We start from the raw sequence: 26,126 nt of genomic DNA on the forward strand, positions 1-26,126 counted from the left end.
CATGTGAGGTAGGAGAGTATTATTCCCTTTTTACAGAAGGGGACTCAGTCTACCCTGGGCAAGTTGGTTTGCACAAGGTCACAAGGGAGTCTGTGGCTGAGCCAGGAAATGATCACTCACCTCCTTCCTTCCAGGTCAGTGCTCTATCCACAGACAATCCTTCCTACTTTAATGCTCTGCAGACCTGTCATGAGGAGGTCTCTCTGAAGCTTTTAGCTGTGCCTGGCATATGCGGTTTCAGGTTTCTTCGTGTTTGGCTTTAGGTAACATTAGCGAACATTCACCGGCCCATCTACTTGTTTATGTTGTCCTATCTTCAATGACAGATCCCAAGGTCATGTCTTACACAGCACGTTTGCAGCAATGTTAGTATTTAGGCCCAATTCCTACAGGGCAAATTCCCTTAAACCCCCAGCATAAACTCAGAAGTTGCCTCCAGGTCCTACCTAAAAGCATACACTTAGAGGTACAGAGTAAAATTCTGATGCTCTACAGTAATTATCTCAATGGGCAGTCAGACTTCAAATAGGAAATCCTATTGATTTCTCACTTTAGCAAATCCTTTTTCTTCGTGGAATTGCCAATCTGGCAATGGTAAAATTATACACAACCCTGAAATGATTTGTTGCTCAGAACTGGCTGCCTCAAAGACATACAGTCAATGTAGTTTTTCCTCTCTGCATGTCAGGAACAAAGCAGATCATATGCGTGTGTCACCAAGAAGGGAAGGTGGTGAGTTTGGCACCATCATCTTGACACACGTCTTTCCTTTCAGGTGAATGCCAACTAGTGTCATCACACAGAGCTACTTGACAGAAGAAAGTTCTCACAAACACAACACTCATGAGCAGGGCTATTCTCTGCCAGCTGTTCTGACAGGATAGGTAAGGAACCAGGCTCCGGTGCTGTGTGTGTATGTGACACAGTTTCCAATGGCTGAAGTGTTTGTAAAAATCTTCAAGGCAGGTTCACACTCCTGAGATGCTGGCACGTGTACAGGCAACTTTTCACGCAAGCTAGTGCGCACGCACAATTGGCTTAGAAGTCTGCTCACACTGCAGACACTGGGAGTTCAGCCATCGACTTCTATGGCAACCAGAGTGGGCTCTGTATCCTTGAAACTTATATTCAAGAGACAAGTAAAAATAATTAGAGCCAAAATCTACCAGGCTCTGTTAAAAATGGTGATTTCAGCAAGAAACTAACCTTTTTTAAAGAAGAAAATGAGACTGTCAGTAGTAACCCTTTGTCCATACATAGGGCCTGTAGCAGCAGTTACACATGTAAGCAGCCACATTGAGGTCAATGCCATTACTCATGTGAGTAAAAGTTGCATTCTGCAGCCCACAGTATTTTGCCAAAGAAGAAATGAAACATTTTTATGATGAACGAGAGACTGAGTTCAGCTGCTTACGTTTAATGTTCCAGTACTGAATTTTCTAACTTTTTTTCTGTTTCCTAGTAAACAACTTATGAGATCTGGATATCCCTGTAGTGCCTGGGAAGCGGTGGCTCCTCCAGATTCTCCAGAGGAAGAATCCATGAGGAAATTTGGCCAAATTCCTCTCCTGAACCATTTCCAGAATATTGATGTGTTTCACCCTCTCTCTTGGCTAATATGAAGATGCAACCTGAGTCAGTCCAGATGATGGATTCTGAAGGAGCCAGATTACTTAACATTCTTTTTGAAAGGCTTTTTCTTCCTGTAGGAGCAAGTCTATTTTGTGATTTTAGAAGGAAAGCAAAAGAATTCTGGTTTCTTTCAATATCATTTGGACTGACAAAGAAGCAATAGCTGACCTGCTTCACTGCTGGAGCACAGGAAAGTATGACGCATCAGGAGCAAGTTCCCATTTAAAGTAAGACAATAGGCTCAAACACAAGGGTGTCAAGCCCCTGTCAACTACAGCAGGGGCATCCAAGTCACGTTAGCTAAGAATCAGAGTGCTTGCAGTTGTTAATGATCAAAGTACGAAAGTTCTAGTTGGAATATGATGGACTCGGGGGGGGGGGGGGTTGGGGGGGGTGGAACTAGGCCCTTCACATTTAACCGTCTCAAAGACAGCACAACTGATTTGGTGAAAACGTTCCCACAAAATTCATTCTCTGTACAAAAACTACAGCTCAGCCTGAATTTGAGAAAAACATGAGCAACCAACAAAAGGGAATTAGGGTGGAAATCAGCCTTCAGCCTGAACTACTATCTGTGCTGCTCAAGTCCACTAAAAATACATAAGATGCTTGTGGCTCATGCTGCCAATGCAGCATAGTGACTTTACACGACAGCCGCAGGCCCTTATAATAGCATCTGAGGCTAGCTTTAACTCCTCTAGTCTTCATGGGACACATCCCAAGTACATCTAACCGGTGCACATTGTGCAGGGAGTGGCAAGTGTGAAGTTATGTCCAAATTTCTTAACTAGCTGACCAAATGCATTCAAAGACTGTGCAGGCACATCAGTAATGTCAACTGGGTAACCGGTTTGCTATGATCACCTAAGGTTATGGCTGATACCCATACAGCATAAGAGGCTGACTGCTACTGGTTTAATCCAAACTAACAGTAGAGATTTAAGCTTTCCCTGGAGGTAGGTGGTTAAGTAGGACTCACCTTTCTTGAAGGTCGTGCAGACTCTGCTCAGCTCTGTGAAGCCCTTCTAGGTCTTTCATCATCCTCTTCACGTGCTCCTTTGAGTAGCGGTTCTGGATGTAGGCAAACCAGCAGCCACCCACTCCAATGACAATGGACACCACCAACATGAAATCCTTTAGGTGGTTATGACGAGTTACTGGGGAAAAAAGAGTTACAAATAGATAGTTTAATTCAAAGACGTAAATAGGATGATGTGCTTTGCAATGTTAATTTTTTCCCTGTGGTGCAAAGATAACAGCATTAGAAAGAATTATGGACCTAGAAACACAGCAGGCAGGAAGGACTGATGCTCACCCATACCTACAAATCCCCTTGAAATCACCAGAAAACACACCTACTTTCCTTAACAAATTATCCCAAACCAATACTGGAGAGAAGACTCAGACACTACTGCGATGGGCATGATATAAGAACCCTTAATTTAATGGTGTGACGCTCTGTACCTCAGGGGAACACCCATGTTCATCCTTGTAAAATGATTGTGTGGTATCCAATGCAAAGTTTGTCATGTTGGGTGTCTTTGGAAGGTTCATGATGCACTGAGCATGATTTTTATAGTAAGGTTATAGGTTATAATTTCATGTATATAGTTATGAGGCTGAAAATGTGACCTCATGGCTTAAAATAAGCCCAGGCAAAAACTCTCCAAAAGCTGAGAGGCAGTTCACACCTCATCAGGGCACGTATGGGACAAACCCAGCCTCACAGGAACAAAGGACACTGGCCTAGACAGCAACAAAAGAATCTGTTGGACTTTCGAGGGAGTCACTCCCCTTCCTTTGGTCAGTTTGGAACTCCGATGAGGTAATACTCACCTGACTCTGAAGGCGGGGGTGTGGGGTGGGGTGGGGAAGAAGCCAAGGGGGAAGAAAGAACATGATAAAAGGGAGAGATGTTTGCCATGCTCTTCCTCTCTCTTCCACCTCCATCTATAGACACCACCACCAAGCAACTGAAGTGCTGATCAAAGGGGAGAGCCTGGCTGAAGAGCAACCAGCCAGCCTGTGGTGAGAAGCTTCTAAGTTTGTAAGGACATTCAAAGTGTTAAGATCAGCTTAGAATGCGTTTTGCTTTTATTTCATTTGACCAAATCCGACTTGTTATGCTTTGACTTACAATCACTTAAAATCTATCTTTCATAGTTAATAAATTTGTTTGTTTATTCTACCTGAAGCAGTGCGTTTGGTTTGAAGCATGTGAGAGACTCCCCATGGGATAACAAGCCTGGTACAGATCAAGAACTCATAAGCTTGCAGCATCCAGCGGGCATAACTGGACACTGCAAGATGGAGGTTCCTAGGGTTGTGTCCGGGACCGCTAATGTCATTCGGTTGCAAGTAGCTGGTAGCACCTTACATGCCAGAGGCTGGGCGTGACCAGCCCAGGAGTGGGGGTTCTCACAGCAGAGAGGGTAAGGCTGGCTCCCAGAGTCAAGGATTGGAGTGACCTAGCAGATAACCGGTCCAGATAACACCAGAGGGGAATGTCACAAACGGGTCGTGTCCCAGACTGAATGCTGATCTGCCAACCCCTATGACAGCTGCACTCCTTTGGGCCAATACAGATCACAAAGCCCAAGACAAAGCACAGGAGAGCTGGGGAGAAAGCATTCTCTGATGAGGGGATCTGGCTACAGAACAAACTTGCAGAGAAGATGAGGCAAATTTGGAGTCTGATTATCTTTAGAGAACATTGCAAAATCTTCATATATAAAGAAGTCACTTTATCTTAATAGTGACACACAACACTGACAGCCCCTTTCTCTAAGCCCTTACCAGTAAAAAGGATCGAATTAATAAAATCTAAATCCCACCCCACCCTGTTGTTGTTAGCAGAATGTTGACCTCAAAAAGGGAGAAGTGCCAATAGGTGAATGAAGTCCACTTGGGAACTTGCTATTGCTATTGATTTTAAAGGGAATATGCTTAGATCCTAGAGTGATGAGAGGTGCCATAAAGCCCTAAGATAAATAAACAGAACCTAGAAAGATATGAAATTCTTTCCCAATGCCCTAATTAGGCTAAGTAATTTAACCTTTTGCACGGGAACAACAGTCATCATAGCTGGGCATCTAACCACACTGGGGGTTAGGGGTTACCTCTGGTGTATAATTTATGAAAAATCCTGGAAAAAAGACTCTTACTAGGATTTCCAAGGACAGAGAATATCAGATATTAGCCACCTTTAATATTTAACCCAAACTATGTTTCTGTTTCCTCTCACTGGGACAAACACTGAGCTAGATCCTGCAGCCATCAGCTACATTCAAGTCAACTCTGCAAGAGCCTACTTGGATGAGTCAGGGCTGCAGACCAGGCCCACAGGAGTCTGTTCACTTGGCAGCTATAAGAGGAGGAATCAAAAGAAACATCCCAGGAATCAATAATTAAGAGGAGCGTCTCACTTCATCTAAAATGGAAGGATTTTTATGAGGAGTTTACATAACTCCCATACCCTCAACTGAATACTTAACCCTGAGGATGCAGGGCATTTCCAAAGTACTTGGAGCAATCAGACCATTTCTGGATTCAGAGATTAGGGTGGCTGAGATCCAAAGAGCCATAAGAGGGCAAACAAGCAACGCAAGATCGGTTCTTAGAGGGATTATCATTTAAGTTGTGTAATGCATTCTCACAGCTACCTTATAAAGAAAGAAAGTGTCTTTTTTGGGGGAAGGGAGGGGGAGCTCAGATGATATCCCCCGCTCTTTCTTCCTTCCCATGTGAAGAAGCCTGCACCTCAGCAGTAGTGTATGCAGACCCCGGAAGCCATGCTCCCTCTCACAGACCAAACGCTTTATAAGGTACTTTTTGTGAGATTCTTCCATCAACAGTAATTAGGCTGGAGGGCGATTTCACCCACTGTGGTCCAACAGGTAAAGATGGGATTTATTGGGATTAGATACTTCTCGTAACGCAGTGAGCCTCATCAAATAAGCATCCAGCTCCTCCTAGTCCTGTCAATAGGAATAGCTTGACAAGGAGAAGTGAGTATTTATGATGGAAGTTCAAAAAATAAATGGCTAAAACTTCATGTGACAGATCCCAAAGTGCCTAGAAAAATCACATCTAGATAATTTAAAGATGATAGAAAATAGTTACTTTCCCTCCACACCCTCTTTAATCTGAGGAACTTCAAACACTTCTAAAGACATAAATTAAGCCTCACAACACCTCTGAGAGGTAGACAATACATTACACACATTTTACAGATGGGTACACTGAGGAACAAGTGACATGTCCAAGATTACTCTAAAAGTCAGTGTAAGAGCTGGGAAAAAAGAACCCAGCAGTTCTGGCTCCTACTCCCCTATTCTAATCTGGCAGAGAAAGATGTAACATGATCCAATGGCTAGAAGTTGAATCTAGATATGTTCAGACTGGAAATAAGGCATCATTTTTTAAAGGTGGAAGTAATTAACCACTGGAACAATTTACCAAGGGCCGCGGTGGATTCTCATCATGGACAATTTTTATATCACAATTAGATGTTTCTCCAAAAGATCTGCTCTAGGAATTATTTTGGGGAAGTTCTGTGGCCTGTGTTATAGAGAAGGTCAGACTAGATGATCACAATGGTCCATTCAGGTCTTGAAATCTATGAATCTATGAAATTATTAGACAGCAATTCCAGGTGTGAAAGTATGGCTTAGACTCAGGATAGCAGACAAATGCAATGAGGTGCCTCATCACTTGAAAAAAGTGAGAGATCGTTACGGATGGGGAGCTAGTGATTCCTAGATAACCCATGATTTACATTGCATAGAAGCCTATGCAGGGCTCAACCCCCACTGGAGCCCTATTTTGAGGACATAAGTGGTCCACATGCTGTGTGCTGACATTTGCTGAAGAATGATTTCTGAGTAGGACAGAGCTCAAAGTCCCATTTTCATTTCCATCCTTTCCTGGAGATTTAGGCAAAGATACTGGAAGACATTAAGAGAGGCCATTATCTGACATAGCATACTATAAAGACCCATCTGGTTTAAGTTTTAACAGCTTTTGGTTTTGGATTCTAGCAGTAAAAGTGGGTTAACAGGCACCTTCAAGACCTACTACAGTGCTGTATTTCCCAGGGAAATTTCCATTATGTCTTTGTGAAGTTGGCTCTTTTCCCCTAAGCAGATTATTCCGGTGCCTCCTGTTTGCTGTGGTAATGACTCAAACAATAAATGCTGGATTTTTACATTTCTTATTCTCTCCTGAATGAGGAGGAATGAATGGGTGGCTGGGCTGGTACCCCTCTGCATGTGACTTCACCACCAATCCTGCCCACCTTGCTCAGAGTTGTGGGGTGTCTCAGCTCCCCCACCATAATAAACTCCATTTGGGTCTCCTCATGTGTAAATTTCGAGTTCAGTTTGGGCCAAGCTGGAGTGACGGGTGGGTAAAGTGAACCTAGATTTCTTTTCCCTTTAATCTAGGAGAAATGAATAAGGTTTAAGATTATTGCCAAGAAGCTAATGGATGGATGCATTTTTCTTTTTGTCATTGGGTTCTAACAACAGGCTTTGATTGTACCAGGTAAGAGATAGAAGTGTTGCAACTCCAAGTTACCTTTTTCATTTGTTCACAAATCTTTCTGTTTGACATTTGGCAACACCACATCACACTAAGACTCAAACCTGTAAAAATGTGCCATTTATAATATCCTATCATGTAGAAGGTACAGTACAGATGGTAAGATAAACATATACAAAGGCAGAGAGGGGAAAGAGCAACCATGCACAAGACACTATGGATCTTTGGAATGGGAAGTCTGGCAGATGGGACACGGGCAGGAAACAGGATAAAAATGGATTAACACAATCTATTCCTAACCAGGACGTGCTTGCTATACCTCCTGGAATGCATCTGTGCCCCTGATGTATTCATGAAGGACCGAGTGATGTGAAACAGACAGGATATTCAGAAGGGCATATGAAATGTTGCACCATCTTTTCCTCCTAAAGCCCAGGGATTAGGGTAAGCTTGGGAGATGAGCAGATAAGAGATGAAGCCCCCACTGCTCGAGATGGTTCTCATGCTGTCAAGAAACAATCGGTTACAGGCCAGAAAGACAGCACTTGACCAAACCTTGAAGGAAAAGCAAAAAGTTGATATAATTAGCATTTTACAGTAATTTGTGCCACTACAAAGTGATACGTGTGCTCGTGAAAGAAATGAGAAGAGCAATATTTATTCCATTTACAGATATCTTTGCGAAACGCCGACAGACCCTGGTCGTCGTTGGGCGGGATCAAACCTGGGGCCTCTGGAGCTTAGTGCATGAGCCTCTACTGCATGAGTTAAAAGCCAACTGGCTGTTAGCTAAGGCTGTACAGGAGACTCCTTTAACTCTCTCTAAGAGGTCTCGGTGCCACTAGATGGGACAAGCGGTGGACCAGAGTTGAGAACCACTGTCCTAAGTGGTCATGTTTCCGTGATCAGTTTTCTAGATATCTCGCTTACTCCTGTACTGCTGGTTCTACAGTAGATGAATAGTTCAATCTAACGGCACACCCAGAAGGTGTGTGGGTTACCTACTTCCCCTACCTAAGGAAGCAGGAGTAATGGTCTCAAGTTGCAGTGGGGGAGGTTTAGGTTAGATATCAGGAAAAACTATTTCACTAGGAGGGTTGTGAAGCACTGGAATGCGTTACCTAGGGAAGTGGTGGAATCTCCTTCCTTTGAGATTTTTAAGGACAGGCTTGACAAAGCCTTGGCTGGGATGATTTAGTTGGGGATTGGTCCTGCTTTGAGCAGGGGGTTGGACTAGATGACCTCCTGAGGTCCCTTCCAAATCTGATATTCTATGATTCTATGTCATGAGCTTCAGAGACTTCCCAGTTGAAATCCCGGGTGAGCCCCTACTTCTAACGCCGACAGACCCCGGTCGTCAGCAGGTGGGATCAAACCTGGGACCTCTGGAGCCTAGTGCATGAGCCTCTCCCGCATGAGCTAACAGCCAGCTGGCTGTTAGCTAAGGTTGTAGAGCAGACTCATTAATTGCTTTGTCTTTAAGTGTTCTCCGTGCCACTAGATGGGACAGAGCACCACACCCAGAAGGTGCGTGGGTTACATTTGCACACCTACTGGAATCCAGTATAGTCAATAGACTTCAACATCAATTCACCTCCCTCTCATTGAATCCATGCACCAGGCAAAGAAGACAAGGATGATGGAACTGAATAGTTCTAAAAATCCAGCTGCAGACACCGATATGGAGCCAAAACATCATGAGCTGCTGATTAAAGGAAGTGGAAGAAGAGGATGTTGACCAGCCCACAAAGGAGAGAGAGATGGACGGGGAATGAACAAAAGATGACCTTAACGATTCAGTATTTGGTTTTTGTTCTGGGAATCAGTATGTTTTTGTAATCTCTGTATATCAGTGCACCTCCAGGAAAACAGCACACTTGAGCCCCTCCAGCTCAGCTCAACAGGATTCAAAACAAGGACTGAAAACCCTGGCACGCCCTCTGCCAGGTGCTGATATCAGATCAGATCAGATCAGTAGTTGCTGCCTTCAGTGGTCAAACTGTCCCCTCAACTGCATACAAGAAACATGCCAGCAATGTAGTTATAATCTATGCAGCATGAGAGAAAGAAAAAGCCAAATGAACCCACTGCTGCAGTGAAAGAAAGAAATACCACAGAATTGGGGGGGAGAGACTGAATTCACTCATGCTTACATGCCAGTGGAAATGGAAATGACGGTTCTCAGATGAAGCATTACAGCCCATGGAAAGGCATGTGTAGCTTAATCTGAGAACTACATCATCAAGCACTATGTGAGCACACGCAGCGGAAGCAGACATGCAGAAGCAGACCCTGGGAAACGCGACAAAGAAAGCAGCATGTATCAATGAGCAGGCTGGGTCGCCTGAATGGCAGCACCAGCTGGGAGACTCAGAGACTGTTCTGCATAGGAAAAGCTCACAAAAGGCTTCAAGCCAAGGTAAGCCACCATGTGCAGCAACTGTTCTATCCTGCAGAAGTGGAGAAAATGAATGAAAGGGGAAAGGGTCACAGTGAACCTCAGCAGACAAACTGGATGAAATACCACATTTCACCCTCTGGGGGACAAGCTAAACACTGCTGAACCTCTGCCATCTCTGGAGGCCTGAGTTAGAAAATGCAGCAAATAAGGTTTGAAAGAGAAAGTAATCCACATGAGTTCAGTTTACATGTCTTCGCAACCTGAAGTATAAACGAGAAAGATAGGAACATACTTTGCATGAGGTGGAGAGGGAGAACATTATGCATAATCAAAGGAATCGTTATTTGATTTTCTACCAAGACCACCTAAAGGAATATTAGGATTAGATCTCGCTCATTTCTTCTATAAATGCTAAATGAGTAATGGAGAGGAACAAACTGAAAAGTGATACTACCAGCAGTCGTTGACTCACGAGCAAGCTTTTCACTTTGGCTCGGTCCTCGTCGGCTCAATCTTTTATGCAGTGTAACGCATTATAGACCTTTGCTCCCAGTGGTCTTGGTCTATACACTTTAGGTTTCTCTAGGATGCCAATAACAACATTCACTCTGCTGGAAATGAAGCTGCATTAATCTGATGGGATCACCCTTTCAGTTAGGATGAGTCATGATTTCTGGAGTTACTCACGTACACTGCTGCTGAAGTCTGTGGCTGGGAAGTGTGATGGGGTGTATTCCCCACACTGGCCCTGAGAGGGTAAATTAGGCCAGTCAGGCCTAATTAACAAATTAAGCAGCAAGTAGGGGAGAGATGTAGGCTACAAGGAGGCCACTAATTAGAAGCAGGCACAGCTGGGCAGGAACAAGAGGACCTGTACAAAGCCCAGAAGCTGCAAGTAGCAAAGGGGCTGCAGGGAAGGAGGCCACCGTTACTCCCTGTGAGGAGGGAGAGTGGGCTGGCAAGCCCAAAGAGAGAGGAGAGCCAGTTATGTAGGAAGGAGTCCAGGGAAACAGCAGCAAGGGTAGGACAGGGGTCGGCAACCTTTCAGAAGTGACTAACAAATTTATCTGAGCATAAGCTTTCGTGAGCTACAGCTCACTTCATCGGATGCATTCAGCGGAAACTACAGTGGGGAGATTTATATACATAGAGAACATGAAACAATGGGTGTTACCATACACACTGTAACCAGAGTGATCACTTAAGGTGAGATATTACCAGCAGGACAGCGGGGGGGGGGGGGGGGGGACGGGGGGGACACCTGTAGCTCACGAAAGCTTATGCTCAAATAAACGTATTAGTCTCTAAGGTACCACAAGTACTCCTTTTCTTTTTGCGAATACAGACTAACAAGGCTGCTACTCTGAAACCTTCCAGAAGCGGTGTGCCGAGTCTTCATTTATTCACTGTAATTTAAGGTTTTGCATGCCAGTAATACATTTTAACATTTTTAGAAGGTCTCTCTCTATAAGTCTATATTATATAACTAAACTATTGTGGTATGTAAAGTAAATAAGCTTTTTAAAATGTTTAAGAAGCTTCATTTAAAATTAAATTAAAATGCAGATCTTACCAGTTTAGTGTGATCCTTGCCCTTGCTTTTCCTTGCTGAGTTTTGCAATGTCCCCAGGCAGGCAGTGGGCTGAGCAGGGCCAGCGGCCGGGACCCTAGACTGGCACAGGGCCAGCAGACGGAACCCCAGACTGGTAGCAGAATGCCACTGAAAATCAGCTCGCGTGCCGCCTTTGGCACGCGTGCCATAGGCTGCTGACTAGGCTAGGATCATGCTGCATGTTCTGGGGTCCCTGGGATGGAACCCAAGGTACAGCCACTGGGAAGTGGCACAGGGCTTTGGAGATGCCGGACGGACAGCTGGTCCAGAAGGAGCGAGATTCCACTGGAAGGGGAGGACCTTAGTGACCTGGCCGGAGGGCCAAGCCACAGACAGCAAGCTGCAGCTCCAGGAGTGAGAGGAGCTGCAAGGTGAAAGAGACGATGGGTAGAGACACCACCAGAGGAAGGCAGAACCTGGCAAGAGCTAATCCCCAGAGTTGCCAGAAGGAGACGCCTCCGTGACAAGAAGTAAAAAAGACAAAAGTAATGAGCATATGCAAAATGGCACAAGAAATGGATGTGAACAATCTGTGCTACCTGTGCTGAGGAGGGCTGTGCTGAGGTTACCCAGTGAAAACTGGCTATAGTATTTTCAACATGCGAGAAACCCAAGCTCTTTTGGAGTAAAACTACAAGCGTATCCCCCACCAGACAGATTGCCTGGAGGTGCGGGAAGGATAACTATACCAAAAAGGCCACAAAACTGCAAATACTAATTTTGTCTCTTTTCACAGCACCTGCTCACCCTGGGACCAAAGAGAAAAACTGGACCCTGAAGACAGCAGATAAGTGGCCAGTGGATTGAGAACAGGTGCTACTGATGCTATTCTGAGAATATCACCGGCATGGAAGATGTGAGCACTGAACCAAAGTACGATGCGGTTGCTACTACTGGGGAAGATGAAGAGGAGCACTCGGGAACATTCTGGGTATTTATCATAAGGCAGTGGGAGACTGGTGAATCACGATATAAATAGACTCCTTCCATTACATATGATAGATGGCTCTTGATTAATTTCATTTCCTCCCTGATTCAGTTCATACAGCAGCACCCCCATTTAAAACTCAAACTGCAGCTGCAGGAAAGAGATGCCACTAAAGAGAGTTCTGAGCAATGGGCAATGAGCATGTGACATCCTCAGTGTTACAGCCTTGAGATTTAGAGAACACCCTATTTTGGTATTTCTCAGGTCTGGTCTACACTACAGACTTTTATCAGTATAACTACATCGCTTAGTGGTGTGAAAAATCCACACTCCTGAGCAACGTTGTTATAGCAACCTAACCCCCACGTAGACAGTGCTATGTCGGCAGAACTGCTTCTCCCGCCGATGTAGCTATCACCTCCGGGGAGGCAGATTAACTACGCCCACAGGAGAGCTCTCTCCCATCGGCTTAGAGTGTCTTCATTAACGTGCTACAGCGGCACGGCTGCATTGGTGCAGCTATGCCGATGCAGCATTTTAAGTGTAGATGTGCCCTCGAATGTTTCTGGTCAGAGGCCCCAGCTGGGATAGACTGGCTTCTTGGTATGCTGCCTTGTGTCATGTCCCAATACAGTTGCTGCCGTCTCCTCTTTTCTGGGCATTATTTTTCTTGTTCAGTTTTGCTGCGATACTTGCATTTTGCTATCCTTTCCTGTTCCCTACTTCACGAGAAGGTTACATGCTGATCAAAGTGAGGATGGCCATGAGGATGGACCATATGTGCCCTTGTGGCTGGGCTGTGTGCCATGGGAGCCTGCAGCCACATACACAGGGGCTGGTCCTGTGGCTGGCTATGTTAAAGAGCACTATGGGAGCAGGGACTGAAGACGGGCTGCTTCCAAGGATTTACCTGACACTTTAGTCACAGGAGGAGACGCATGTTGGTACAGCAGAGGGCAAAACAAATCTGGAGTCATGCAGCTTTCCTCCAGCCATTCCTACTCTTCTTTACTTCACCAAAAACTAATCTGGCATCCTTAAGGCTGGGAAATAATCTCCTATTGTTTGTCAGAAAAGGGCTATGTCTACACTCCAGGGACTACCTTGGCATAGTTATGCTGCCGTATAACCCTGTAGACGCAGCCTACACCAATGACAGGAATTTTCCTTCATTGCAGGAACATCGCCTTCCTGAGCAATGGTAGCTAGGCCGACAGAAGCATTCCTTCATCGACCTAGATGTGTCTACACTGGGGGTTAAGTCAGCATAGCTACCCGAGTGACGTAACTACGTCAACCTAAATTTTAGGTGTACACCAGGCCTACAACTACCAGAACTTCAGCAGAAATTGGCCAACAGAAAAGCACAGGCCAAAATGCAAAGGGAACATATCCCGAAAGGTCTGAGATAAGACCTTTTCTGCAGTTCAATAAAAATGGTACAATGTTCACCTTGCAAATTAAAACAAAAAACTCATTTTAAACTGGAGCATCTTTTTATCGGAATTTTAAACAACTAGCCTCTTTGTTGATAAACAAAAACTGAAGCCATCTGCTACACACTAAACGAGTACGGTGTTTATATAGGAATAAATCTTAGTTATTGCTTTTCTCAGCCCACCAACATTTGATTAAATACATTTAAAGTGCTAGCTGCTAGAATGCAAACAAACAATGCAAACCTATTATCTAAGTGCAAAGAGAGAAACTGAATGGACCCTTTGCAGAAGGCATTTCTCTGTGTGTGATGAAGATGGTTCTAGGCACTGCTGGCGTATGAATACATAAAGAAGTATACAGAAATAATTTCATATTCGTGACCTTAAGATGCAAAATCAAGATCCTAGTAAATATTCAGCCACACATCAAATCCCTGCACAGACAAATACCTTTCCGACACTGGCAAGCAATAACGGGAGCTTCCCCTGGCTAGATTTCCTTGAAGCCGACAAAACAATTCCTCGTTGGGGTGGCACTATTCTGCCACCACATCCTGGTGTCTTTCCCCAGGTACCCACTGTCGATTTGTTTCTGTCAAGAGTTGGATAAGGGAATAATAATATTTCTTACATAATTACAAAAGTAATTATGTAACAAATATTACTAGCACCTAACGCCAAGAAGTATGGGATCAAAGGCCTACACTGTGACAAGTTAATTACATTTCAACTCTCCTTCTCATTTAATTTATGCTTCATTGAAGGAATTGTTTTTTCTTCAGGACACTAAGATGTAAAATAGATCATCAATAAGCTCAACTAAATCTGATTAATCTTCCAGTCTCATATAGGTATTCTCCCATCCCAAGCCTGTCTGATGGCCACTTTTATCTTAGCTATTTCTAAGGCATATTAAGCTTCTGTACATATATGCTTTAGCTAAAATATTTAACAACAATACTATCATGCAGATGCATCAATATGAATGGCTACAAGAGCTCCAGAACCAACCACCTCCATTCTCTTCCATTATCTTAAAGCAGGAATAGGGCATGTAGCAGAGCCAGTCTCCCGTCAACCTAATGAGCCCAGCTGGCCCACAGGAGGCTGCCTGACTAGCTACACCCACCTGACTGGTTGGAAGAGTCAGCAGACTGACTTTTAAGCCCAGCAGCTCTTCGGTGGCTGCTCTATGCATTTGCCCATGGTTGAGATAGCTCCCACCTCTGCCTTGGACCCAGCCCTGCTCCTGCCCTCCCTCGCTCCAGGTAACCCGGTTCTGGCCTTTGGCTCTGATTCCTGACTTCTAACTCTGGCTCTGACCCTGGGCTTCCATTCTTGGCTGTCTACTCCAGCTCCAACCACTGGCTCAGCTGCCCACATCCTGGCTCTGACAACAGTAATACAATCCTCCATAAACCAAGGCCATGGAGAGTTTCATCTGCATGGAAAAATGTAATCATCCATTTAACATATTCACTCACAAAGTCAGTAAAATAATTCAGATTAATATGGACCTTAACTTCCATGCAGGCCAGTTAATCACAACATCCTCTTCCCAAGAAGTGCAGTGCACTGCACTCTGCCAAGTTTTTGCAGGTGTCTAGTCCCTAATTCCTTTTATCTAGTGAGAACAGAACTGCAAGTCAGAATTTTCACAGCTATTATTCTACTTTCCACCCACACTCAATTACTTAATCCTTCCTCTCCTTTTCAGTTTCCTTTCACCATTCTTGATAGCTACTTTCCCAGTAATTTTCCATCACAGATGCCTTGCCAGCCAAAGTCCAGGCTCTCCTTAGCCTGAGGCTGTATGTGTTGCACCAGTGAAGTATCTAGTTTACTAGCCGCACCCTGGATCTGTATCTTTCATCTCTGAATTATTTTATATTTACAGCTGCCAAGAGTCCTTAGCATTTGACAACAAGAGTCCTGCTTTTTCAGTTGTATGCTCTCCAAAGAGAAGATACCAGGAAAATTCAGAGGTAACAAAGTCATTCTAAATGAAGGGCCTTTTTGGCTTCTATAATCTCTTCCTTGCTTTAGTGTGGTTGCCACAAGAAGAAGAAGTGAGGTTACCAAGATGGTCTCCCCTAGTTAATTCCAGCGAAGGAGAATGAGTGTGAGTCACTGCAAGGCAGTAATTCAAAGGATCACAGATCAAAGATCTAGCCCACAGGCATCATACTGTGCGTTTGAAACCTGTCAGTTAATTTACCCTCCTGTTTTGTGTGCTTGCCCATCAGCGTCGACATTCAGACACAGGACAGTAACTGTGTCATCGTGGCAAATGCAGTGAAAAACCCTGAGACACTGAGCTTTTTAAATCTAAAGATTTGTCACCCCTTTGGTGGTCCAACCAGCCTATGGGTAGAAGCAGTGCTCTGGCCTCTCCAGATGGGCTCCACAGAGAAGGCCTTTGTAAGGGGGAAGGAAGAAGTGCAGTGGGGAGGAAGGCAAGGGAAACTACAGATGTAACAAGTTTTGATAAAATGCATGATCATCACTATTTGCCATGACTCATCTGTAATTTTCCCCCTCGTGGTACATGCCACCTCACCTGTTCACACACGTGCAGGCACTAAGCACACTAATCTGCTTTTAAATCGGTTAAATGGGGTTTCCTTGACAGCCATCTTAATAAGCTCCTTCCTCCAGTGACACGTCTCACTCCTCTACAATGAAAAACCTCCCTCAAATTAGCAATTAGGAGAGTCTAAATTTGGCAGTTGCATTATAGTTTAGATTCGGAACAGCTCCACATGATGCACTTTGTAGTACTCCACACAGTACTTTAGTGGGTGCTGCACAGCGGATGAGAACCATAGCTGAATATAGCTGGGAAGAAACACTAAGTGAAGTGTGAAACCAAGAACCATCAGGAGAAATCAGAGGGCTACTCACACAGGCAAGTTAAAGATACCATGATGGCAGGGATTAGTAATCCTAGAGTGCCTAAATCCAACTTCCTTCTTTGTATCTACCATCACAGGCTAGCTGATGCGAGCATGACACAGCTCGGCGGTGCAGTATGTTTCCTTGGCATATTTAATACCTCCCACTTCTTACAGCACTTTCCTTCCAAGGCTCTCAATGCAATTTGCAAAGATTAATGAGTTAGGACTCCCCGTTACCATGCCCATTTTACTGATGAGAAATGAAGAGAAGTTCAGTGAGTCACCTAACGTCACACATCCCAGTCTGTGGCAGAGGAAGGACTATAATCCAAGTCTCCGGACTCCAACTGCCATGTCCTAAACATAAGACCATACTTCCTGTGTCACTAGATATGTATAATAGGGGACATATTTGCTGGCATATCTCCATACAGGAGTATTAGTTCCCTGTGCATGGGAATTGCGTTTGCTTCAATTTAAATGATATAGAGCCCTTCCAAGCATGATGGTGAAGACTGACACACAAATGCCTGTAATAAACAAACATACAGTACCTATGTGATAATATTGTAAACTTTAGGGCTTAGCTACATGGTGAAATTGAACAGAATAGCTATTCTGGAATAAAAATTACTTTATTCCACAATAATTACTCTGCTTTGGGAGTGCACTAATTATTCCAGAACTAAGTGACTTTTATTCCAGAACAGAGTGTCCACATGGGGAGGTTTTATGGAACAGCTTGTTCCACCATGACTATTCTGGTCAATTTCCCTGCATAGACCCTAAGAAACAAAGCAACTGGTCATGAAGCAGAAAATCTTCCAGTTTCTTAGGCATTTTCTGAAATTCTACTTATACATCAGAGCCTTCACTAACTGATTTCTTGCATTTTCCTGTTTCCTCCATTGCCATTTTCAAAGCCTACTCAACTCCGGGATGGAACATGATAGATTAGCATCTCTCATCAGAGCTGGCGGCTTTCCATTGATTGCCAGCCAAGGCTTGTGTTTACTCTAACACACTCCTACATACACACAGTGCTATTATTAACCCTTTGGGGTGTTGTATCACGATGGCAGCATAGTGAGATCATTTCCTACTCTCAGATTCCATCCTTCTCTTTAACGGAGTGTACCAGAGCTTTCAGTTATTCTGCACCCAGGCTGCGGAACGCTCTGTGGAAGAAGGAAGACAGTCTTAGCATTTCTCCTTTGCAGATTTCTGCCTCTTTAGGTCAGAGCTTTTGTTTCCAATTGAACACAACTCCCTCTCACTGGGTTTCTTCGTCATTTGCAAGGCGCAGACCAGTATACTTTGTCCTGTACTGTAACTGCATTTTCCTTCTTTCACTCTGCTCTTTGTGTGCTCTCACTCTCACAAGATGTTGTTCTCTCTCTCAGGATATTGATTCCAAAACAAAGTAATTGCTCTTAGTCAAAATTAAACATGTAACCCGAGTTGGAGAGGTATCAAGATGTGGCAACACGAGCTAAAACAAAAATCTATTTTTCTTCATGTTTTTTTTGGCAATTCTGCTAAAAACATCAGGTATTACACAGTTGATGGAAGGGAGACCTTTGGAGACTGAAAATTTCTTCCTGATTTAAAGCAGCAAGATCAGCAAGGCTCACACTATCGATGACTGATTCAGTACCTCAAAGTGGAGCACTCTACACATGCACACAAAATGTTATAACATGTCCACTTTCTGGGATTAAATCATACCTAATCTGCTATGGTAATGGGCTTTTACACTCATATGTCAGTTTCTATTCTTCCATTGACTGCTGGCAGAAGATTAATAGTGGCCTCAGGTTCCTTAAGTGGCTGCTAAAATGCCCAGTTCCAAATGATCGCAATGGTTTAACTTCACTGATTCTTTAACCCTTTCAATTCTTAGTTCTTGAGAACCAGAAACCAAGAGCCAGATCCTCAACAACTCTAACCAGTGCCCTTATGGAGAGGAAGCAGCAATATGGCTTTAGGCCACCATTATGGTTCTCTGATCCCTGAGGCTGCTAGGGAGTGGTTAGGCACCCAGAATAATTTAGAGCAGCTTCCAGACTGCTCTAATTTATGCTACCTGGTAAACAGAACCTTATGGGTTGTTACGAAGGTGAAAGATCACTGGATGGAACAGAGCACATGCTTCTGACAGGGTATTGGGAGGGGTTGGTATAACGCTGATTAAACCGGCTCTCTGCCAGCCAGGGACTTTCTTATGCCAATCCTTAACTGAGCTATTAGGGCAGCTTTGTAGACACTTTCTTAGGTTTACTCCTAGGGGAATTCTGTGCCCCTAGGCATGTGCAGAATTAATGTCCCCCACAGATTTGTTTTCCCCTGCAGCATAATTGATTCTGAGGGGGAGGTGAAAGGAAGATGTGAAAGAGTCATGCTGCAATTACACCTTTCATCCATCAGAGGCTGATGTGGAGCCAGAAGAGCGGGCTGCTGGCTCACTGACTGAAGCAGCCAACCACAGAAAGGGAGGAGACAGAGGTACGGGAGGGATATGGGGTGGGGAACAGACAGAGCGGGGCATACGGGGCCACTGGGGAGGGTCACATAGATTGGGGTTCAGAAGAGCGAGTGGCGGAGACAGACTGAGGAGGGGCATAACAGCTAGTGGGATGACAGTATTAAGCCACAGGCTGAATGAGGGTGGGGGATGCAGAGAAAAGGGGGTGGGGGAGAGGAGTGGCTGAGTGGGGGTGCAAGAACACATGAAGACAAGGGGGAAGGGAGAAAGGACACATGGGGACCGTGGAGGAGGGGTGGCTGAGTGGGGGTGCAGGGACACATGGGGATGGTGGAAGACAGGTGGCTGAGTGGGGGTGCAGGGACACATAGAGACAGGGGCAGACATGCCTGACTGAATGGGAGAAGCTAAGGATCAGCTAGGGTCTGCATGGGGGAGGCTCCCCAACTCCCTTACAATCCCTCCCCCCTCAAAACAAACAAACAAATTGTTCCATACTATTCCCACCCACACCCAGCAAACCTCCAGGTTTATTCCCAGACTCCTTCCTAGCAATTACTTCCTTCTCCCTCAGCTCCTCAGTTACCCTGACTCCCCCAAGTCTTTGCACTGCTTCTGAGGGTGGGAAATACATTTGTGTATTGTAGTTTAAATGAATTATTACTTAAAGTTCTTTATTAAAATGCCTCGTAAGGACTCTATTTGTCAAAAAAAATTCCCTGAATCTTTTTTGTTGTCTCTGTTGTTACAGACACACTTGCTGATGGGTATTTTGAAATAAATTACCAGAATAATTGAAACTGGAGTGATTATACTGTGTTATTTTGACAAATAAAATATGCAGAATTTTAAAATATGGTGTGGAGAATTTTTAATTTTTTGGTGCAGAATTCCCCCAAGAGTACAGGTTGGAACAGCACAAAGAATTTGGCCCCACAAGTGGATATTCAACTGCCCAGCACTCTCCTGCTACATTGTAGTAACTTTCTGAATTTGGCTTCAATATTCACGGAGGGATGAAGCTGAATCAGATCCAGAAACTCAGAGCAACTTGGCTGCATTTAGCTGCAGGAAAACCAGGAGTTAATTAGCTCTATGTTCATGATTTCTAATCCAGCTATTACTCTTTTTATTTTCTTTTGTTACAGCATTAGAAATGCACAGTACATACTGACTCACTGAAATAAAGCATATGAAGAAATCAGAGGGTTTCAACTACACACTGGACAAATGCTGGCGCTGTTTAAAAACTGAATCAAGCTATAGAGAATGTAAACACATTCTCCAAATAAAAATCCAGGATACAAAAATCATCTCTTAAAAATAAATAAGGACTAGGACATTTCTAACTGAGTAATGTTACAGAGACTTGCATAAGAAGTTACAATACAAAAATAAGGACTATATGCCACACTGGCTGCTTAATTTAAAAATGATTTAATGCAGTAGTGAAACACACAACTCACAGGAACATGGGAACTGCCTTCCAGATCAGTCCAGGTGATCCAGTATCTGTCTCTGACAGTGACCAGTACCTGACGTTACACGAAACCTCACAGCACACAGTTATGGAATAGCCTAGTTTCTTCTTCAGCTTGTCAGTAGTTTGCTTATGCACTGAATGATGAGGGCTTATAGCCCTTCTTAAAAAAAAGTGTTAAATCCTTTCTATTGTAACTGTGAATGTTATCTACAGAAGTGGAATTTTCCTAAACTCTTGACCTTGATGATCTCTTGTTGGCAGTAAGTTCCACAGGAGAACTGTGTGTTGTATAAAAAAATATTTCCTTTTATCTATTTTGAAGTTGTTCTCTTAATTTCATATGTCTCCTTATTCTTATATTATAGAATCATAGGAATGTAGGACTGGAAGGGACCTCAAGAGGTCATCTAGTCCAGTCCCTTGCACTCAAGGCAGGACTAAGTAATAACTAGACCATTTCTGACAGGTATTTGTCTAACCTGTTCTTAAATACTTCCAATGATGGCAATTCCAAAACCTCCCTAGGCAGTGTATTCCAGTGCTTAACCACCCTGACAGTTAGGAAGCTCTTCCTAATGTCCAACCTAAACCATCCTTGTTGCAGTTTAAGCCCATTCCTTCTTGTCCTATCCTCAAAGGTTAACAAAAATCTTTTATGTACTTGAAAACTTATGTCCCTCCTCAGAGAGCTGAGGACACAACATTCTTGGCTGAGAAGATCCAGCTAGGGAACAAAGTTCCAGAAGAGATTAGGCAAATCCAGAGTCTGCCTTTATCTTCCTCTTCAAAAAGGTCTTTCCACCGTAAGACACTGACAACACTGACACCCCTTTTAATCAAAAAACCCAACCAACTCATGCCACCCACCCCCAACCAAGCCAAAACAACAACATCCATCTCAGAAATAAGTCAAGCTTAAAAAATAAACCGTAAAAGTAAATTAATATTTTAAAAAATCCCAATCAGAGTTTTACCCCGGAGAAGGAAACGTGTGAGAGACTTCATAAAGTGCACTAGGGACTTTGCTACTGCTATCGATTTTATATAGAAGGTGCATGGTTACTACAATGCTGGGTGGGAGTATAAAACCTGAAGAGACATTGATATTATGAGAACATGTAACTGGAGCACTCATAAGAACATAAGAATGGCCCTATTGGGTCAGACCTAAGGTCCATCTAGCCCAGTAGCCTGCCTTTCAGCAGTGGCCACTGCCAGGTGCCCCAGAGGGCATGAACAGAACAGGGAATCATCAAGTGATCCATCCCCTTTCGCTCATTCCCAGCTTCTGGCAAACAGAGGCTAGGGACACCATTCCTGCCCTTCCTGGCTAATACCCATTGATGGCCCTATCCTCTAGTTCATCTTCTCTCTGCCATTCAATATTCTAGGTACATACCTCTATCATGACCTCTCTTATTCGTTTCCTCTGCAGGCTAAAATTTTAACATACTGACCCATGCATGTGAGAATAGGGCATCATAACACAGGCCTTACAATTCTACCTCTCTGTTGGTCACTGTTAGTTTCATAGTTACTGTTTCTTCAAAGGCACTTCAAATTACAGGTTATTTTACTGTAGTTGCTGTCATGAACTCTGACAGAACAATATAATAAAGCTATTGGATTTTTAAGCAAAGAAGTCATTTACAGGATTATTAATGGGGCTCAGCTCGATGCTGCTGTTCAGTGTAGGTGCAGGTAATCTAAACACAACTCACTTGAGTGTAAATATTTAAAGTGGACGGTACATGTGGGAGTGATAATGAATTTTATATTTGTTTAATAAATTCTATTGCTTTAAGCAAATAACTTCCCAACAGCCATCAAACTACTTGTCAAATATGCATTTAATTATTATAGAAAAAGATAGCTGCATTGAAATTTAAACCAAAGGAAATCTAGATTGGTCTATCCCAGATGGATGACACTTCTGGAATAAACATTTAATAAAAAGAAAAAATATCAGGCCATGCAGAAACTAATAAATATTCTGACATGTGCAATATTCTGTTTTAAAAACCTGTCCTTTTATGGATAAGCTGCTTCTTTGATTGGCGCAGGCAACGACCTTTCTATTTCAGCCAGTTATTCGATCAAGGCTTGGTGATGACCACCTTCTGGGAATTACTCATTTCCCAGCAGAGTCCACAGGAACTGAGAACAGCCGTGGAACAACAAACCACTGTCATTCTGCTGCACTAGCATCTGAAGTGCGCGTCTCCATTCATAATCTGCCGTAAGAGGAAACAAGTCACAGTAACAGAACATTATCGCAGGGTCTCGGGCTGTGACCTTTGCCTCGTTCCGTATGTCCCATTTCAGCAGCTGAGATCAGCTGGGATGCTGTCACTGCTGCTGCTTGGACTGGAAGCAGAGCATTCTCAGAACAGACTTCTCTCCTGTGGAATCTGCTCCTCCAGTCCTAGCAGATCACCAAAGTTAGCACGAGTATTAGTATGGCAATGAGGAAGTACGTGAGGCTTACCTGGTGACCTAGTATAGCTTACGTATTTTTTAACTTTGTGACCTGAATGACACAAGATGCCTATCTGCCCTAGCAAATGGAACCAGAGAAATATTTATTCAAGTAAATATCTTAAGACTTCGCAAGCTTTGCAGGGTCAGGCCTAATTAGTACTTGGATGGGCAGCCTCCAAAGAAAGCCTAAGGTAGGTAATTCAGCAGGTAGCACTCTTCTCTCAAGTCAGTTCTGACCAATGGCACTGTGTGGTACAAAGGGCAATTTTTTGTGGGAGGAGACATAAATCCAATATTTTAACTGCTTGTGGTGATTAAAAATCTTATGGTTCTTTTCACAAGAGTAGGGATGTTATTTCTGGTGTCCTAGCTAAAATCTTAATTGGTTAATTACACTCTGTATCCCTAAATTCCCCATATAACTTCACTTAAATATGGAAGTCTTTGTGACCTGGAAACTCCTTGGGTCAGGGACCATATTCAGCATGCAAGACACAGAGGTCACCAAATAAAATAAGGAATTCAGCGCCTGTTGTTGTCCGCCCCAGGGGTGGCTGGCGTGACTCCCAAGTGCTTTTGGTTCCTTTGGGAGGAAAGGTGCAGTGTAAACGTATGCTCATGAGGTGACCACTGCTGTCTGACAATGTTCTATTCCCTGGACAATAACTCTTAAAGAAACAAGCTAAAGTATCTTATAAATTCCTTAACAAGTTAATTCTCTTCCCTATGTCACATTAGATATATCAGAACTTTACCGTCTCAAGGTAACATGTAAGCAAGCCATTCACTTCCTCCTCTCTTGTGCACTCCAAAACTAATTCTTTCTGGTACAGTATCTACTCCAAAAAACATTCTTTCTGGTACATGCTATGAGAACTGCAGCCAAACTGATCCTTAAACCAACTTCATTCACGGAACCCCCAAAGCGTCTTTGCCACATTTGGATTACTTAATGGCACTTTCCTCTTTGCCCTCATTTTTCAACACTCTGATTAAGCACGGGACCACGATTCTGCAACAGGGATGGGGGGGAGGGGAGGGTTGGTTTATAATGTAACGCATACAGCAAGTCAAGTTCAGTCATCATCACAACCCAAGGATCTACCCAGCGGCAGCCATGCTGGACAAGCCATAGGTGACCAGGTGTCTGCTGGAGTCTCTGCAACAGATTTCATAGTTTCATTAGTGAACAAACTTCTGGCATCCAGCCAAATATGTTCTGCCTTAACGAGTAAATACTGTATCATCCCTCTTGAAATCTCCACTCCACGGTAGTGGCATTATCTACTATTTTTTTATGGCTTTGGCCTTATGTAACTGAAGTGGGATGCTACGTTTGTCTAATCCAGACTGTGGCTTTTCCAGTCCTCCTAAATTCTTATGTGGCCCCAAGCACCGCCATGTTCGAAGGCCTTCAATGAGCACTTCCCTTTTCCTTGTCCGCAGATAAGCAGCAAGAACTGTGTTTTGGTCAGCCATAAGAATGAAAGTGAGGCTGCCCAAGCACAGCAGCCTGAACAGAGAGGTGGATTTTGCATGTAGCTCTGAATGGGCTCAGATTACTCAGCCTTAGCTCATCGGGCAGCGAGTTCCATAGTCTTGATCCAACCCCTGGGAGAGTTCTGTCTCCTGCACCCACAAGCCTCATCCTACTGGTTGGCAGTTTCACACTGCCAGGGGGATGTAGCTGTTGTGGAAGGCCACCTTTATTTGACTGACGAAAAGGAAACTTGGTGCGTAATAGTAATTCCTTTGAATTCACTAAATCCGGCATTGGGCAAACACCCACTTCACAATTTAACTGGTGGCCAAGCACTTCCTGAAACATAGCTAATCACTGACGTCTGTTCAAACCCGGTAGCTTTGCAATCCTTCTGAAATTAGTTCTAGATAAATAGCTCTCTAAGTATATAAAATGCAGTTTTAACTTGGAACATTCCATTAAATTAACCAGTTTTCATCCTTTATTTCAATTGTTAATAATTTCCAAGGTATTGCCTCCATCCATTTACTCTGTAATAATCCCTAACCACAAGTTCTGTACCAGAGACATGCTGACCTTCGTCTATTCAAATATTGCAATCATCGCATTCAATAGTGTTTGTACAGCAGTCTGAACGTAGAAAGGACTCAACATTAAAATGCTATTATGGCCATTTTAGCAGGATGGAATATCACAAATGAGGATAATGCTAATGCTTGCATTAATGGCTAAGAATAATGTAGCATTCACTTTGCATTTAAAAATCACCTTTCATCAGACAATCTAAAAGCCCTTTGCAAACATTCATTCTCCTAACACTCATATGGTGTCAGTTATTATCTCCAGTTCAGAGATGGGGAAAGTTAGGCACAGAGATTAACATGTTCAAGTGCACATCTTAAATCAGTGGTTCCACTAGAAATTCAACCCAGGAGTCCCTGCTTCCAGTCCCCTGCTCTAACCATTAGTCTGCAATGCCACTGACCACTATCAAAAATGTCAACCTTTGAACATAAACTCAGTAGAAATAATAAAAGCAGAACTGTCTCAAAATAAGACTTTTTTAACATTTGGGAGCAGAACTGTCTGTTCTGCTAATTGCACAAGAGAGGCCTGTTGGATCAAATGAATCTGTTTAAACCAGTCAATTTAAATCTCCTCCAGCAGGCGAACACAGCCACATTAGGTGGCAAACCTCAACTCAGCTGATTTCTGGGCAGGCAGGGCTTGCACTAGGGCAACTCTCACTGAAGACCTGCCACAAAATCATTGGAAAGAGAATGCTGGCTGCATTTGCACTTTGACATTATCTTTTGGTATGAGACAGTGGAGGATTTACATCTTGCCCAGATGGCTAAGGGTCATAGACCCCACAAAGAGAGGGCAGAGGAAAAACTTAAGATCGGGAAGGGAGAATGGACCAGGAAGCCCCAGCTCCTCCCTGGAAGGTACAAGAATGGTAAGTGGGGAAGACAACCAGAATGTAGTGGGTTAAAAAGGAGCACGGCTAATGTAGCCAGCACAGTGCAATAGATACTGGTATGTAACGGAAGAGAGAAGACGAAAAAAGGAAAAGAAAAACTCTCTCTTATTTTGCATTTGTACAGTGCCTGGCAAAATGGTGCCTTAATCACGGTGGGGCCTCTCGGGGTATGTCTACACTGCAATTAAACACCTGTAGCTGGCCTGTGTCAGCTGACATGGGCTGTAAAACAGCAGGGTAGATGTTTGGGCTCGGACTGGA

The 26,126-nt window shown here is 43.7% G+C and overlaps 1 protein-coding gene across 5 annotated transcripts in view; it reads right to left on the minus strand.

Annotated features, from left to right (window-relative positions):
• STIM1 (stromal interaction molecule 1) overlaps positions 1–26,126 on the minus strand; it is a 182,055-nt gene that overhangs the window by 33,613 nt on the left and 122,316 nt on the right. For all 5 annotated transcript variants that reach the window (XM_074954198.1, XM_074954182.1, XM_074954211.1 and 2 more), the window contains one exon: positions 2,612–2,789. In XM_074954198.1, coding sequence (XP_074810299.1) covers positions 2,612–2,789 — 178 coding nt within the window. The remainder of the gene's footprint in view (positions 1–2,611; positions 2,790–26,126) is intronic.

This window comes from Natator depressus, chromosome 1, assembly GCF_965152275.1.
Source record: "Natator depressus isolate rNatDep1 chromosome 1, rNatDep2.hap1, whole genome shotgun sequence".
NCBI classification, from domain to species: domain Eukaryota; kingdom Metazoa; phylum Chordata; order Testudines; family Cheloniidae; genus Natator; species Natator depressus.